This window comes from Crocuta crocuta, unplaced genomic scaffold, assembly GCF_008692635.1.
Source record: "Crocuta crocuta isolate KB4526 unplaced genomic scaffold, BGI_CrCroc_1.0 scaffold705, whole genome shotgun sequence".
Lineage (NCBI taxonomy): Eukaryota > Metazoa > Chordata > Mammalia > Carnivora > Hyaenidae > Crocuta > Crocuta crocuta.
In genome coordinates, this window is record NW_027527827.1 from 238,935 (window position 1) to 255,784 (window position 16,850).

General features: G+C 41.8%; 1 protein-coding gene across 1 annotated transcript in view; it reads left to right on the plus strand.

Moving 5' to 3' along the window:
- The first annotated feature begins 1,027 nt into the window (after nucleotides 1–1,027).
- GLT8D2 (glycosyltransferase 8 domain containing 2) overlaps nucleotides 1,028–16,850 on the plus strand; it is a 26,181-nt gene continuing 10,358 nt past the window's right edge. Inside the window, exons 1-3 of the mRNA XM_077778441.1 lie at nucleotides 1,028–1,077; nucleotides 4,043–4,135; nucleotides 11,480–11,651. Coding sequence (XP_077634567.1) covers nucleotides 1,059–1,077; nucleotides 4,043–4,135; nucleotides 11,480–11,651 — 284 coding nt within the window. The 5' untranslated portion in view covers nucleotides 1,028–1,058. The remainder of the gene's footprint in view (nucleotides 1,078–4,042; nucleotides 4,136–11,479; nucleotides 11,652–16,850) is intronic.

Here is a 16,850-nt window from a genome sequence, read left to right on the forward strand (position 1 = left end):
TGACTTTAATGAAAACAAAAGCTGATGGAGGGAACTACACGCATATGAAATAAAATCCAAACTCCTTTGTAGACAACATTCTCCAGCCTCATCTGGCCAGTCTCTTGGTCAGTCCACTATGTTCCAGCCCCAATGCACTTCTTGTAGTACTTAGAATACCCAGAGCTCTTTTAGCCACAGGGCCTTTGCACCTGCTGTTTCCTTTCCTTTGCACTTTGCTCTTTCCTTCTGCCTTCTCCCCACTGGCTCCCGCTCTTCCTTCTGATCAAATGCCATCTTCTCAATGATGCTTTTCTTGATTTCTCTTCCTGATACACTCCTCACCTCCTCTGATCTGTGTCCCCAGAACTTTTGTTGTTTCCTTCATATCTCTTACCATAACCTATTTTGTTACATTTTATTATCTGTTTTCCCCACAGGATTTAATGCCCCGTGATGGTAGGGACTGGGACTGATTTGTTCATTGGTACATCCTCAGTGTGTAGCACAGTGCTGGGCTTTTAGTAGCATCTCAGGAAATACTCACATGCATGATTGAATTTAGTGTAAGGTATAGTTCTGTTTCCACAAGGGATCCCTGAAGATGTGAAAATTTCCTTATCAAAGGAATGAAATTATGATAAGCAGAAAGTATGCATGGGGTTGATATTTTAGATCAAGGAGGCCTTCTTGTGTGACTTTTCTTCCAGTTAGCACCATCTGATTTGCTAACCCAGAGAGCCGATAGGACTCTTTTTGGAGAAAGTTAAAAAAAAAAAAAAAAAAAACACCACCAAAAAACAAAAACCTGAAGACAAAAGATTATCTATTTGGGGCCCTTTGGACTGTTCATACAGCTGGAGACATTAATTTGAAGGGGTGACCTGTACATCTAAGAAATATTTGTTTCCAGACTTCTAGATCCAGAACAATAAAGAATGATTGCACAATTTGCCACATATCAGACAGTCAAAGACACAGTGCTTAATAATTGTATAATGACTTTGGGATTGACTTTGCTTTACAAAAATTTTTATTCTTTAATCTACAGGTCACAGCTTTCGTCTGCGTGAACACAGATGGCTTTGTTACGAAAAAGTAAGATTGCAGCTTTTGACAATCGTGATTATTAAAAATAGATATTTTAAAGGACTGGTTTTTAAAAATGTTTTAATGTTTATTTATTTTTGAGAGAGAAAGATAGGTCATGAGCAGGGGAGGGGCAGAGAGAGGGAGACACAGAACCCAAAGCAGGCTCCAGGCTCTGAGCTGTCAGCACAGAGACCAACACGGGGCTCGAATCCACGAACTATGAGATCATGACCTGAGCCAAAGTCGGATGCTTAACTGACTGAGCCACCCTTGCATCCCTTAAAGGACTGTTTTGATGCTGGGTCTTGGATTATCTTGTTTTTGAGATCTTTGTTTTCATGAATAGTTTTCCTACAGGCAGTCCTTGGCATCATCATTTTAGGATGATTCATGCAGAAAGTTGTTAGGTGTTTTGTCCACAGGTGAGTTTATCATGAAAAGGGGCATACATTTCTATAAAACTTATGAATATAATTTATTTTCTCTCTTTAAATAAATATTCATGTTCCTATCTAATTTTAGCACTGTAATTTTGTGTTTCTATTCTTACGATTGATTGATTGGTTGATTGATTGATTGATTGATTCATTCATTCATTCATTTAAGTAATCTCTACACCCAGTGCGGGGCCCCAACTCACAACCCCCAAACCAAGAGTCACATGCTTCTCCCACTGAGCCAGCCAGATGCCCCTTGTGTCCCTATTCTTAAGAGTTGCCTTATATTATATAATCTTCAGACTCCATCAAAACCTGAATTTGCCCTTGATTTTAGATCTAGTAGTTTGTGAACCTGGGATGAAACATAGTAACCTAATTGTGTTACTGTTAGCCTGAGGGCAGAGCTGTCTAATACAGCAGATGACAAGACAAGACTTGCAGTTAGATTTGAAGTACAGATTAACTATGAATCATATGTTAGTCTAAGCATATGCCAAATACTGCAGAGGACATACATATACTAAGAAGAGTCAAGTGTTAAAAGACATTGAGTTGCTTCCCCAACTGGCTGTGGCAGGTGAATACTAATCAGACATCCTGATAAACTATAGGGCTTTCTTCCTCATCTTCTGTTTCTCTATAGTTTTGTTTTAAACTGAGTCTCGTATCCAGTTGTCTCTGGCTGAATTTCATAGTCAAGAAAGGCGGAGACAGACTGGATGTAAGCACAGTAGAATCACTGAGCCTCGGAATGTCGCTCTGGAAGATATCCATGAAGACCAACTCCTTCTTTCTACAGGAGTGAAGACAAAGGCCCAGGGGCCAGAAAATAGATCAGTATGAGGCCAACAAATGTAAATATCTCAATGGGCAAAAACAGTAAATGTTAGGGGCACCTGGGTGGCTCAGTCCATTGAGTGTCTGACTCTTGATTTCAGCTCAGGTCATGATCTCACGGTTCCTGAGTTTGAGCCCCGCATCAGGCTCTGAGCTGACAGCACTGAGCCTGCTTGGGATACTCTCTCTCCCTCTCTCTCTCTCTCTCTCTCTGTCACTCCCTCTTTTGTGCTTACTCTCTTTCTCAAAAATGAATAAATGAACTAAAAAAATAGTAAATGGTAATACATGACAATTATAAAGTCTTTATTAGGCTTACATTGCCTTTGTTAACTCTCAAAACCCCCATGTGAGATGATGATTATTATTACAATTATAAATCCTCATTGAGCAGATGAGGAAGCTGAGGCTCAGAGAGGTTCAGTAACCTGTCAAAGGCCACACAGCTAAGAGGTGGCAGAAATAAGATTTGAGTGTGACTTGAAGTCCTGGCCCTTTCCTCTCCTACCAACACTTTCCAAACTTCAGGTGCCTGTTTTCTGCATATAGCAATGCACCACCTTCTCAGGTTTTCATCATCTGTGTTTCTTCTGTCCTATGCATGACTTACTGTTTTCTTGACTTATTTAAAAGTTATGTGTACTTTATAATAGATAGTGTATATCCTGGGGCGCCTGAGTCGTTCAGTCGGTTAAGCATCCAACTTTGGCTCAGATCGTGATCTCATGGTTCACAAGTTCGAGCCCTGTATTGGGCTCTGTGCTAACCGCTCAGCACCTGGAGACTTCTTTGGATTCTGTGTCTCCCTCTCCCTCAGCCCCTACCCCACTAGTACTCTGTCTCTGTCTCTCTGTCTCAAAACTAAATAAAAACATTAAAAAAATAAAAACAAGAAAATGTATATCTTTACTGTCACTAGAATAAGCTATCTCCTATTGTACAAAGAATGTGATCATACAAATATATATGATCGGAACAACGTTATTCACTTCTGGGTAGCTTTTGTCACCTGCCTGCACATGAAATTAAAACTGATTTCTCAGGCTGTGACTTAATGTTACCTAATGCCATGATCATGAGCCTCTGAAACCATCTTGTGTACCATCAGTGGTGTGTGCTCCGTACTTCAGAAAACACTGTCCTATGTCACTCTGTTTCTCAGCAGTTTCCAAGGGAATCTGGAACAGATAGATGGTCCTGAATGCTCAGAACTGGAAGAGGTATTTGGGTTTTCTGGCCTCTTAGTCAGGGCAAGAATTTTTTATATGTCATCCTTGCCCAGTGTTTGAATGAACTGAGAAGCAGCTCTGTTGTAGCAGCTAAGAACATACACTCATAATAAGTACTGGCTCACCATAAGCATTATATAAATGTTGGCTGTTAATTGAAACAAAATGCTCACACACAGAAATTGGCTCCAGATACAGCATCATGTTGGCATTAAGGTTTTAGCCTCTCCCATCAGGCCGCCTGGGAATAGCCCTGATCCTCCTTAAACTACGTGTCTGTACCCTTGAGTAGCAACAGTATCCCAGGTTAACCCTTTATTCCACATGCCACCTGCTGAAAGGAAGGTCCCGGACCACCACCCGGATCCATGTCAGGGAAGGCATCTGCTTGTACAACTATTCTAAACTTTCCCACAATTTCAGCTCGAGAGGTCATACCTAAATGTGTTTCTGTTTTTATTTCAGTTAATCAAGTGTTGCTGTTCCTTCTGATTGTGACCCTCTGTGGGATTCTGTATAAGAAAGTTCATAAGGGGACTGTGCTCAGGAACGAAACAGGTAGGCTAAGTGAAAGAAGCTGGTACCAAAAGACACATACTGTGATTCCTCTTGTATGAGGGACTTCGCTAGTCACAGTCATCCAGTCAGAAAGTATAATGATGGTTGACAGGCGCCGGGGTGGGGGGGATGGGGAGTTCTTGTTTAAGGGGTAGAAGTTACAGTTTTGTGAGTTTATAAAAGTCTTACTTATAAAAGTTTTACAAGAATTGTAGGGACAGGGTAGTGGTGATAGTACAACAATGTGAATGTATTTAATACAGCAACTATGCATTTAAAAAATGGTTAAGATGGGGGCGCCTGGGTGGCTCAGTCGGTTAAGCTCAGGTCATGATCTCACGGTTTGTGGGTTTGAGCCCCGTGTCGGGCTCTGTGCTGACAGCTCAGAGCCTGGAGCCTGCTTCAGATTCCGTGTCTCCCTCGCTCTCTGCCCCTCCCACACTCATGCTCTGTCTCTCTCTGTCTCAGTAATAAATAAACATTAAAAAAAATTTTTTAATGATTAAGATGATAAATTTTAAGTGTTTTTATTACAATCATTTTTTAAAAAAAGAATAAAGCAGGTAAATAAGCATGTAACGCATCAAGATGGGATAACTGTGGATGTGATTTAAATACGTTCCTTTGCTTCCTTTCAGTAGCTGGGTTCAGAGACAAGCTCCCAAGGACCTGCTTGTGAGAATATCCATCCAAGGCCAACTTTCCAGTGATATTTTAGAATGATCCGTGCTACTCAAACGTTAGCACATATAAGAATCACAACTGGGGTTTGTTAAACACAGTACGTGGACCCACCCTGAGAGATTTTGAGTCAGTAGATTTGGGTGGGGCCTGAGAAGGGCATGCGTTTCTGACACGCTCCCGGTTGATGTTGCACTTGGTTCTCGGACCTCACTTGGGGCGACTTGCTCTACACTCAGCTTGGAGTCTCTTGATAATTTTGCTTTATGCAATCTCCTTCTCTGTCTTCTCATCAGTTCACCAGTAGCCTCAGAACTTTCAACTTAGAAATGGTCCCACATTGACCCTACATCCTCTTCCAGCTGTGCTGAGGAGCCCAGTTTCCCTCCCGAGGAGTGAATTGCTTGAGACGGCACCTTCCCAACTTCTAAACACACAAAGTCAACCTTCACAGAAATTAAGAAGCACTGTATCCTGTTTATTATATTTTTAAATGATTTATTTATTTACAAAGATTTTCTTTTTAAGTAATCTCTACACCCAATGTGGGGCTCCACCTTGCAACCCTGAGATCAGAGTTGCACAAACCTTTGGCTGAAATATCCAGGCGCCCCTATTTTTAAATAATTTAATTTTATACAAGTCATGCAAATACATTTATGGAAAATACAGAAGAGAAAGATATTACCTGTAGCTATAACATCCAAAGACAAATACAGTTAATATTTTGGTGCATTATATACATTCATTTCATACTTTTTTTTTTTTTTAACCAGAGGCTTTGGCACTGGACACACAGCAGTGAAAAAAACAATACCCCTACTTTCACAAAGCTGACTTATTTTAATATAAAAATTCATTTAAGAAAAACCATGAAGGGGAGTCTGGGTGGCTCAGTCGGTTAAGCATCTGATTCTTGATTTCTGCTTGGGTCGTGATCTCAGGGTTCACAAGATAGAGCCCCATGTCTGGCTCTGTGTGACAGTGTCTGCTTGGGGTGCTCTCTCTCTCTGTCCCTCCTCCCCTCTCAAAAATAAATAAATAAACTTTAAAAAACAGTTAAAAACACATATAATCTGGTCTAAATAAACATGAAGAGCATCTGGAAAGGGAATGATTTCCACATAAAGATGTGCATACAAATTTGCCCAGGACGTCATTCTTTGTAGCCCCAGTTGGAAACAATCCACATGTAAATCAACTAGTGATGAGATACAATGTAGTGTATCTACACAACGGAGCCCTTTCCAACCACAAGAAGCAACAGACTACTAACATGTGCTCCAATGTAAATAAAACTCACAGATTATGCTAAACTGAAGAAACCAGATCTGAAAGTCCACATATTATATGATTCCATTTATAGAAGTTTCTAGAAAAGACAAATCTACACAGACAGAAAAGAGAATAGTGGTTGCCAGGGACTGAGAGCTGGAGTGGATTGACTATTACTCAGTTTAAGCAAATTTTTCAGAGAGGTGAACTTTTTTTTTTTTTTTTGAGAGAGAGAGTGCAAGCAGGGAAAGGGAAGAGGGAGAGAGAGAGAGAGAGAGAGAGAGAGAGAATCCGAGAGAGAGAGTGCAAGCAGGGGAAGGGAAGAGGGAGAGAGAGAGAGAGAGAGAGAGAGAGAGAATCCCAAACAAACTCCACGTTCAGCACAAAGCCCGACTCTGGGCTCAATCCCACAATCCTGGGATTATGATCTGAACCAAAATCAAGAGTTGGATACTCCACCAACTGAGCCACCAGGCTCCCCTAGCAACAGTCTAAAGTGGGATTGTGGTAATGGTTGTGCAACTCTGTCAATTTACTAAAAATCATGGAATTGTATATCTAAAATAGGAAACTTTTTATATCTAAAATAGAAATTTCCGCTATTTCCAAATTTTAAGAAATCTGTTAGCCTGGACTGCCTTAAGAAAGTACCACAGACTATGGGGCACCTGGGTGGCTCAGTCAGTTAGGCGTCCGACTTCGGCTCAGGTCATGATCTTACAGTCCATGGGTTCGAGCCCCGCATCAGGCTCTGTGCTGACAGCTCAGAGCCTGGAGCCTGCTTCATTCTGTGTCTCCCTCTCTCTCTCTGCTCCTCCCCCGCTCATACTCTGTCTGTCTCTCTCTATTAAAAATGAGTAAATGTTTAAAAAATTTGTTAATAAAAAAAGAAAGTACCACAGACTAGGTAGCTTACACAAAAGAAATCTGTTTTCTCACAGACCTGGAGGCTGGAAGCCTGGGCGCCAGCAGTGCTGGTTTCTCCCAAGGCTTCTCTTCCAGGCTCAGTCAGCTGCCTTCTCCTCGAGTCCTCAGATGACTTTTCCTGTGTGTTCCCATCTCTGCCGTCCCTGCCTCTTCTTATAAGAACCAGTCATACTGGATTAAGTCCTCATCCTAATGGCCTCAGTTTCATTTAATTGCTCCTTATAGGCTCTGTCCTCAAATGCAGTCACATCCCAAGGTACTAGGGTTTAGTGCTTCCACACACTGATTTACACAATTCAGTCCTAACGATAGCTACCTTATGCCTCAATAGAGAAAGGAAGCCATAGGAAGTCAAAAGTTGTCTGAACTTCAAGTTCCTGACTCTTCACACGTCACTCCCTGCCCATAAACCAACACATTTGGCCACTTGAATCCCTTGCAAACTCTTCTCTCCAGAGAGAAGCAAGTAGCTTTTGTTACAGCTGTTAAAACAACTGTAAGGAAATGCACATCATGACTTATTAATCAACCGTATACTCATAAACAAAGTATTTGGAACACATGAATGGCTTCACTATCACATTTTTATCCCATTCAGTGTTAAGAAGAATCAGTGTTATGAAATAACATTCAAGAGACTATAATGTTGAGATGGAAGCCAGTTGTGGAAAACCATGAAAAGTATGATTTCATTTTGGTTTTAAAATAACATGTGTAGGTGGTATATTTCCTTTTAGAATAACACAGAGAAGGATTTGAGAGGCACATACTGCGTGGGTAACAGAGATCTACCTTTGGAATGGGGTAGAAAAGTCTGCAGAAAACCATCATGTCTTACTGGAATTTGAGGCTGGAAGTTTTTCAAGAAGTGCATATCAGTAATTTTAATAGACTATTTTTTAGAGCAGTTTTAGGTTCATAGCAAAATTGAGTGGAAGGTACACAGTCTCCCCCACTAGTAACACCCCCCACCAGATGGTACATTAGTTACAACTGATGGACCTACACGGACACATCATTACCACCCAATGTCCACAGTTTACATTAGGATTCACTCTCGATGTTGTACTTGGGTTGTGAGAAATGTATAATGACATTAATCTACCATTACAGAATACAGGGTAGTTTCATTGCCCCCAAAATCCTTAGTACTTTGCCTATTTCATATTAATTTTTATATTTTCAAAAATCGTAAAATTCAAGAACTGGTGTTCTAAGGTAAAGTCCAGAAGCCCTGTGAAATCATTTGCTGAAGAAAGGCATAGTGCCATTTTGTGTGTTCTGATCATGACATTCCATCTAATCTCCTGGTCATTTTTTTGTGATTAGCTGGGGATTCACTCCTGGGCCGTTTGAGGTGAGACAAGTTTATAGACTCGGCTAAAAACAATCCTACTTTGAAATGGGATCCAAATATTTGGCAGCTAGGAGAGTAGACATTTCACCTTTTCTAGAAATGGGCATGGACTGATAAGAGCTGCTTGTGGGAAGGGACTAATGCAACACAATACATTTCCAGTCCATACCGCCATCAGCACGATGCTTTCTAGAGATGGTACAGGCACCAAGCGGTTTCACATAGCCAGACCTTTTGGTGAATTGGTATAGGCACCAACTGGCACAATGGATCCCAATAGTACCAACAGGTGATTCCCAAAGAAGCTGCGATGATGAAATGCTGGTGAAGAGTTTACAGCTGATAAATCTTTCCCAGTCTTTCTCCAGTGTGTCTTCATCCATATCCTGTCCAGGGAAGACTTCTTGGCAAAGAACAGCACTTTTGGCTTAGGTTAGTTTCCCAGCGCCTCTGACTGGCAGAGTCCCCTAAGAAGCCTGGCAGTGTGACATGTCTGCAAACGTGGTGTTTGATCTCTCGGGTGGCCCTCTTTCATGGGGACACCTTCCTCCTCCCTCATTCTGTCTGTTGCCTGAGAGCCTGGTTCTGCCCCAGCTTTTCAGCCCTCCTCTCTCCCTTTGCCCCTAGGAGTAGTCAAGGAATCATTCCTCCAGAGCCCTGTTCTGTACCATCAACGCATCAGTTCAGTTCATTTCAGTCCAGCAAACTTTTATGAAGTGCTTCTTAGGTGCCAGACTCAGCAGGGAAAATATAATGAGCTCACAGTTTGGTGAAGGAGACAGATGCATGAATAGATTCTTTCTGTGCAGTGTGGTAAATGCTCAAATAGAGGTATTTAAAAAACTCACCCATCCATCCATCCCTCCAAAAGGTAGTGAGAATCTGCTTGGGGTCCAGGCACTGTGCTAGCCGCAAATGAAGAGACAGAGATGAACAAGATACTGTCTCGGCCCTCATAGGAGAGAAAGGGAAAGCATGCGACCAAATAAATTGTGACCACAAACAAGGACAAAGCGAGTGGCGTCTAAGGAGCTGTTAAAGGCTTCCCGAAGGTTCTGGTGTCTACCCTGCATTTGGAATGAATGTGTGAAAGTTAGCCCTGCAGGAAAGGATGGAAAGAGCATTCCAGGCATCTGGAACAGTATGTGCGAGGGCACTGAGAAAAGAGACAACCCGGTGCAGTGTTCAGGGAGGCACAAAGAGTTTGGTGTTGCTGGAATAGGAGGCTAGGGAAGGGAGCAGGGGCTGGGTCATGAGGCGCCCTGTGTGCCAGGCAAAGGAAGGTGGCTTTCCCTTACAGGAACCACTGGAGAATGGTGAGTGGTGAAGAAACGTAGTCACATTTCCATCTGGGGAAGTTCACTTCCCTGCCTGCAGGTAACATACCGCATGATTAGGGAACCTCCCCAAACTGACGGTTGAGTCCAAAAGGAATAATCCCTTAAGAAATATTTTCTTCTTTGTTTACAAAAGTAACCATGGTTGGGGTACCTGGGTGGCTCAATTGGTTAAAGGTCCGACTTCAGCTCAGGTCATGATCTCATGGTTTGTAGGTTCAAATCTTGCGTTGGGCTCTGTGCTGACAGCTCGGAGCCTGCCGCCTGCTTCAGATACTGCGTCTCCCTGTCTCTCTCTGCCCCTCCCCTGCTTGTGCTCTCTCTCAAAAATAAGTAAATAAGCATTACCAAAAAAATGTATCGTGGTTGCTTTAGAGAATTTGGAAAATATAAGAAATGCAAATAAAGAAATTGAAATCACACATACTTCCATAAACAGATGTAGATCCATTTCAAAATATGTATGTATGTATATATCCCATTGGGATCATACACTAGATGAGATTCCTGTGGTGATTTTGTGTATCAAATACTAGAGAGAATTTTTGTATTCTTTTTCCCCTTAGTGTTGTATAAAGAGCATTCTCTCATGCCAGTAAATATACTGTGAAAATAGAATTATTCTCGTGACGGACATTTCACATGTGGTGGCCAGCCTGTGGAAGAGATGTAGGAGGAGAAGGGGGAGGCCCTTCAGTGTTTTTTAAGTTACATAAAGCACAGTCCCTGGTGGTTAGTTTATATATTTGTTGGATTAAATATCAGCTAGAACTACCCTTCATCTGAATGGTACTTATCTGTAAAGAGAGAGAGAGAGCTTGAAGTAAAAACCAGAAGGGCATCTGATAGTGGATACTCTATATACTGATAATTATTATCTTTCCTACCAGAAAATTGTATTGTGGTGCCAAAATAGGATGTTACAACACTGGCATTTTATATCACAGCCACAGCTCAAAGGAACAATCAATTATTCATCTTGTGCATTCATCATGCTCTTTCATTTTCCACATTTCTCTTACTGTCAACTTATGAGAGACTCGACAAGAAGACGAATAAGAGAGGGGAGATCACAAGCAGTAGATTTTATGGCAGCATGGCAGGAGAAATATTCCAATGTAGGAAAGAGTTGAGAATTGTTCAATCAAATGAGACGTTCCAGTTCTTCACGTTTTTCAACTGTGTGTATGTGTATCCGACTGGCTTACGTAAAAGAGCTCCGAAATAATAGTGACTGAAGCAGAATATTTTCTCTCTCAAGTGAATGTGTGTCATTCCACACAGTGATGTGTCATTTCCACAGTCACCCAGATCAAGATTCCTTCTGTCTTGGGGTTTTGGTGTCCTCCACAGGTCGATCCCAAGTAGTGGTCCAAGATGGCTGCCCTAACTCTGTCATCAAATCCACATTCCAGTCAATGGGGATAGCACATCGCTTCCAAAGGCAAACCTGGTAGTCGCACACATACTTGCACTAACCTCACATTGGTTAGAACTTGATCATACACACTTGCTAGGGAGTCTCAGAAATCTATTCTTAGTGGTTGGCTGTATGCCAGCTAAAATTAAAACTCCAGTGTTCTATTTCTTCCTCCCCTCACCCCCACAATATTCTATTTCTAAGAGAAGAAGAGACCGGATGTTGGAGAAGGGTTGGCAGTGTCTTCTGCACCACGCCGTCTTCCCCCAGGAGTGTGGAAGACAATTTGAACTGGTTCTGCCGTGAATTTCCTTCATGTTCTAAGACACTGCTTGTGATGTTTCCAGATGATGACTCGGAGCCTCCTGAGGAAATGGAGGATGAGATTCCTGTGGTGATTTGTGCTGCTGCAGGGAGAATGGGCGCCGCCATGGCTGCCATCAATAGCATCTACAGCAACACTGACGCCAACATTCTGTTCTATGTTGTCGGACTCCGGAACACTCTGTCTCGAATCCGGTAATTTGTGTACTATAGACTTTGGAGTTTTCTGCTTTCTGTTCATCTTCCTTATCTTTCCTTAAATGCATTTCCTTCTGTTTTGGGTTTGATGAATGTCGTTTGAATTAATGAGGGGATGACCTCAGGTTTACATGGAGACCGGACAAATGTGTGGCCTAGCTAAGGAAGTTTCCAGCAAAGTCTCATTAATCTGGTAGGGCGATGCATCATTCTGCTGAAGGGAATTGGCTAATGACCTAAAGAACTACAAGCCTTAAACAGGTTATGTGGAAATCTCTCTCTCTTTTTAAAATATTTATTTATTTATTTTGAGAGAGAGAGAGAGAGAGCATTCATGTGCATGAGAGCAGGGGAGGGGCAGAGAGCCAGAGAGAGAGGAGGAGAGACAATCCCAAGCAGGCTCCACACTGTCAGCACAGAGCCCACCATGGGGCTAGATCTCACCAACTGTGAGATCATGACCTGAGCTGAAATTAAGAGAGCTGAAATTAACAAATTGAGCCATCCAGGCTCCCCGGAAGTCTTTCTAAAATGGTTTCTCTTGGGGTGCCTGGGTGGCTCAGTCGGTTGAGCATCCAACTCTTGATTTGGGCTCAGGTCATGATCCCAGGGTCGTGGGATCTAGCCCCATGTTGGGCTCTGCATTAAGTGTCGAGCCTACTTTGATTCTCTCCCTCTCCTTTTGCCCCTCTCCCTACTCTCTCTCTCTAAAATTAAAAAAAAAAAAAAAAAGGTAGAGGGCACCTGGGTGTTTCAGTTGGTTAAGCGTCCAACTTGTGATTTTGGTTCAAGTCATGATCTCATGGTTTTGAGATTGAGCCCTCTGTTGGGCTCAGCAGTGGGCATGGAGCCTGCTTGAGATTCTCTCTCTCCCTCTCCCTCTTCCCCTCCCTCACTTGCTCACATACCCACATTCTCTCTCTCTCTCTCTGAAAAACAAAACAAAAAGTTAACAGTTTCTGCTTTCTTAACCTGGGAAGATATTAATATAGTATCATTTTAAGATGACCCAGAACCATCACTAATTATAACTTTTGAACTGCAAAGTGATCTCTTTCCTATCATACAACACACTAACAAGTAAGTTGGAAACAGATCTAAAAGAAATAAACAGAAGGTCAAATTTTAAATAAAAATGCAGGATAATATATAGTTTTTGCTATGGAAAGTGATTCTGTGAGCCCACAAATCATAAGGAAAAAATGGACAGATTTGACTGCATAACATTTAAAAATTTTTTAATGATAAAAAACACTGTAAGTGAAATTAATCATACAATAAACTAGGTAAGACATTTTCAATAAATATTACAGACAAAGGGTTACTATCCAAAGTATATAAAGAATTCTGACAAAAAACTTTTAAACATTGCAAGCATCTAGTAGTAAAATGAGCATGGGGCACCTGGGTGGCTCAGTTGGTTAAGCGTCTGACTTCAGCTCAGGTCATGATCTCGCAGTCCATGGGTTCAAGCCCTGCGTTGGGCTCTGTGCTGATGGCTAGCTCAGAGCCTGGAGCCTGCTTCACGTTCTGTGTCTCCTTCTCTCTCTGACCCTCCCTTGCTCACGCTGTCTCTCTTTCTCTTTCTCTCTCAGAAATAAATAAACATTAAAAAAAAATTTTAAAAAATGGGCATAGAATACAGACAATTCACAGAAGAAAAAATACAAATGGTCAACAGACGTGAAAAAGTATTCTGTGTTACTAAGAGGGAAATGCAAATCAAAACAACAGTGACGTATAATTTTTCATTCATCAAGATGGTAAACATTCATAGGACAATAATATCTAGTGCAGGAAAATAGACACGCTTATACCTTGTTTAAATAATATACACTTTGTAAATTGGCAATACATTTTGAGGGGCCATACAGCAATATCTAATAAAATTTTATATGCATAGAACTAGTGTAGCCACTGTGGAAAACAGTATGGAAGTTACTCAAAAATTTAAAAATAGAAGTACCCTACAATCCAGTTAATCACACTACTGGGTATTTACCCCCAAAATACAAAAACACTAACTCAAAGCGACAGATGCATCCCTATGTTTATAGCAGCATTATTTTCTACAGCCAAATTATGGAGACAGCCCCAGTTTCCACTGACAGATAAATGGATAAAGAAGATGTGGTATATATGCAACAGGGTGTTATTCTGCCCTAAAAAAGAATGAAATCTTGTCATTTGCAACAACGTGGTTGGAGCTAAGGAGTATTATGCTAAATGAAATAAGTCAGTCAGAGAAAGACAAATACCCTATAATTTCACCCATAGGTGGAATGTAAGAAACAAACAAACAAACAAACAAACAAACTAGCAAAGGCAAGAGTGAGAGAGAGAGAAACCAAGAAACAGACTCTTAACTATAGAGAACAAACTGCTGGTTACCAGAGGTGGATGGGGGTGGGGTGGGGAAGGGGGAGATGGGTGAAACACGTGATGGGAATTCAGGAGGGCACTTGGTGTGAGAAGCACCGGGCTATGTATAGAACTGTTGAGTCACTATATTGTACACCTGAAACTAATATTACACTGTATGTTTACTAACTGGAACTTAAAGAAATAAATAAAACTTAAAATAAAAATAAAAAAATCAAGGGTGCCTGGCTTCCTCAGTTGGTAGAGCATGCACCTCTTGATCTCAGGGTTGTGAGTTTGAGACCCATGTTGGGTGTAGAGATTACTTAAAAATAAAATCTTAAGGGGGCACCTGGGTGGCTCAGTTAGTTAAATGTCCGACTTCAGCTCAGGTCATGATCTCATGGTTCGTGGGGTTGAGCCCCGCGTCGGGCTCTGTGCTGACAGCTAGCTCAGAGCCTGGAGCCTGTTTCAGATTCTGTATCTCCCTCTCTGACTCTCTCCTGTTCATGCTGTCTCTCTCTGTCTCTCTTTCTCTCTCAGAAATAAATAGAAAATTAAAAAAGATTAAAAAATAAAACAAAACAAAATAAAATCTTAAGAAAAAAACACTTCAAACTATAAATGTGTAGATGTACATATATGTGTTTCTGTAAAGAAAAGGACCCGAAAGATCTCCATCTGCTAGCCTCTCTGGGGAGAGTGGACAGCTTGGGGAGAGCAGTGATGAAGGGAGGTACAAGGTATTTCTAGTGCTATTTTCATTATTCCGAAGGAGAATGTATCTTTTTTTAAGTTTATTTATTTATTTTTGGTAACCTCTACACCCAACATGGGGCTTGAACTCATGATTGCAAGATCAAGAGTCGCATGCTCTTCCAACTGAGCTTGGCGGGCCCCTGAGAATGTATTTATGCATGGCTTTTACAATTCAATTTTTAAGTCCTAGCACCATTAGGAGATACTGAGATATGGAAGACACTCGCTCCTAATCGAAGTGGTCTTTGGCTCCTGTGGGTTTTGAGGGCTTATGTACACGGTCTAGACTTTCTGTCTTATTTCTCACTCTCCTTATCATTTATTATTGCAGATTGTTCACTTAGCTGCTGTTAACAGCCATGTAATTATCTGTGGGTATGAAAACCAGATAACCAAGCCCCGAAGGGTTGCTTGTGTAATATTTCTGAGCAAGGGTTGTACTTGATCTCAAAGGCATGGGCTCCAGGGCTAGATGACATCTGAGCAGGGACTGGTTCCCAGCTCTTGGTTGTCTTGTCCACTAGCCCTTTTTAAATTATGAAAAACAAAACAAAACAAAACAAAACAAAACAAAATCTGCTCTTCAGTGGAGTAGAATACAACCACAGAAAATTGCATAAATTCTGTGTGCAGTTTAGTGAGTCATCACAAAGTAAGCATATCCATGTAACAACCACTACCCCGATGAGGTATGGTCAGTCTTTTCTTTTTAATGTTTGTTTGTTTGTTTGTTTTAGAGAGAGGGAGAGATTGTCAGCAGGAGAGGGACAGAGAGAGGGAGACACAGATTCCCAAGCAGGCTCCCCATTGTTAGCACAGAGCCCTACGTGGGGCTCAAACTCCAGAACCGTGAGATCATGACATGAACCGGAATCAGGAGTCGGACACTTTGGGTTCCTGGGTGGCTCAATCAGTTAAGTGTCTGACTTCAGCTCAGGTCACGATCTCACAGCTTGTGAGTCTGAGTCCTGCTTTGGGCTCTGTGCCGACAGCTCAGAGCCTGAAGCCTGCTTTGGATTCTGTGTCTCCATCTCTCTCTGCCCCCATCCTCACCTCAAAAATAAATAAACGTTAAAAAAAGAGTTGGATGCTTGAGAGACTGAGCCACCCAGCTGCCCCAGTATGGTCAGTCTTTTTAACTTTGCCATTCTGATAGGTGTCCAGGGCTATCTCATCGTGGTTTAACTTGAGATTCCTTTGTTTCAAATGAGTTTGAGCACTTTTTAAAAAAAAAAATTTAAGCGTTCCTCTCAAAATGTTTATTTTTGAGAGAGAGAGAGAGAGAGAGAGAGAGAGAGAAGAAAAATGGGGGAGGGGCAGAGAGAGAGGAGATGCAGAACCCGAAGCAGAGTCCAGACTCTATGCTTTCAGCACAGAGCCCGCCACGGGCATCAGACTCACAAACCGTGAGGTCATGACCTGAGCCCAAGTCAGATTCTTGACCAACTGATCCAAAAGTGCTCCGAGCACTTTTTTTTTTTTTCCACAGATTTCTCGGCCACTTAGATGTGCATGTTCAAGTCTCTTGCCAAATTTTCAGTAGGGTTGTCTTTTTCTTAAATGACATGACTTCTCCCCACCTCCAGATTTGAAATATAATTGCTATAGGGGGCCTGGGTGGCTTAGTCGGTTGGGCATCCGACTTTCGCTTAGGTCATGATCTCGCGGTTCGTGGGTTCGAGCCCCGTGTCGGGCTCTGTGCTGACTGCCAGCTCAGAGCCTGGAGCCTGTTTCAGTCTGTGACTCCCTCTCTCTCTGACCCTCCCCTGCTCACGCTGTCTCTCTCTCTCTCTCCTAGAAATAAATAAAAAACATTAAAAAAAATTGCTATATAACGTTATGTAAATGGCTGGTTTTGATGGTTCAAATTTTGCAGATCTAAATTTTATTACAAAGACTGGCTTTTTTGTCAAATTTTGAGCACCAACAAATGCTACCACGTGTGGCTTTAGTCAATAACAATTGTTTTGAGATAATTTCTGCCAAGAATTGTTTTCTGAATGGGATAAAAGATAGTCACAGACTGTGAGTCTGAGGTGAGGGGAGATGGTGGGGGGGGGGAAGGGGGGAAGCAAG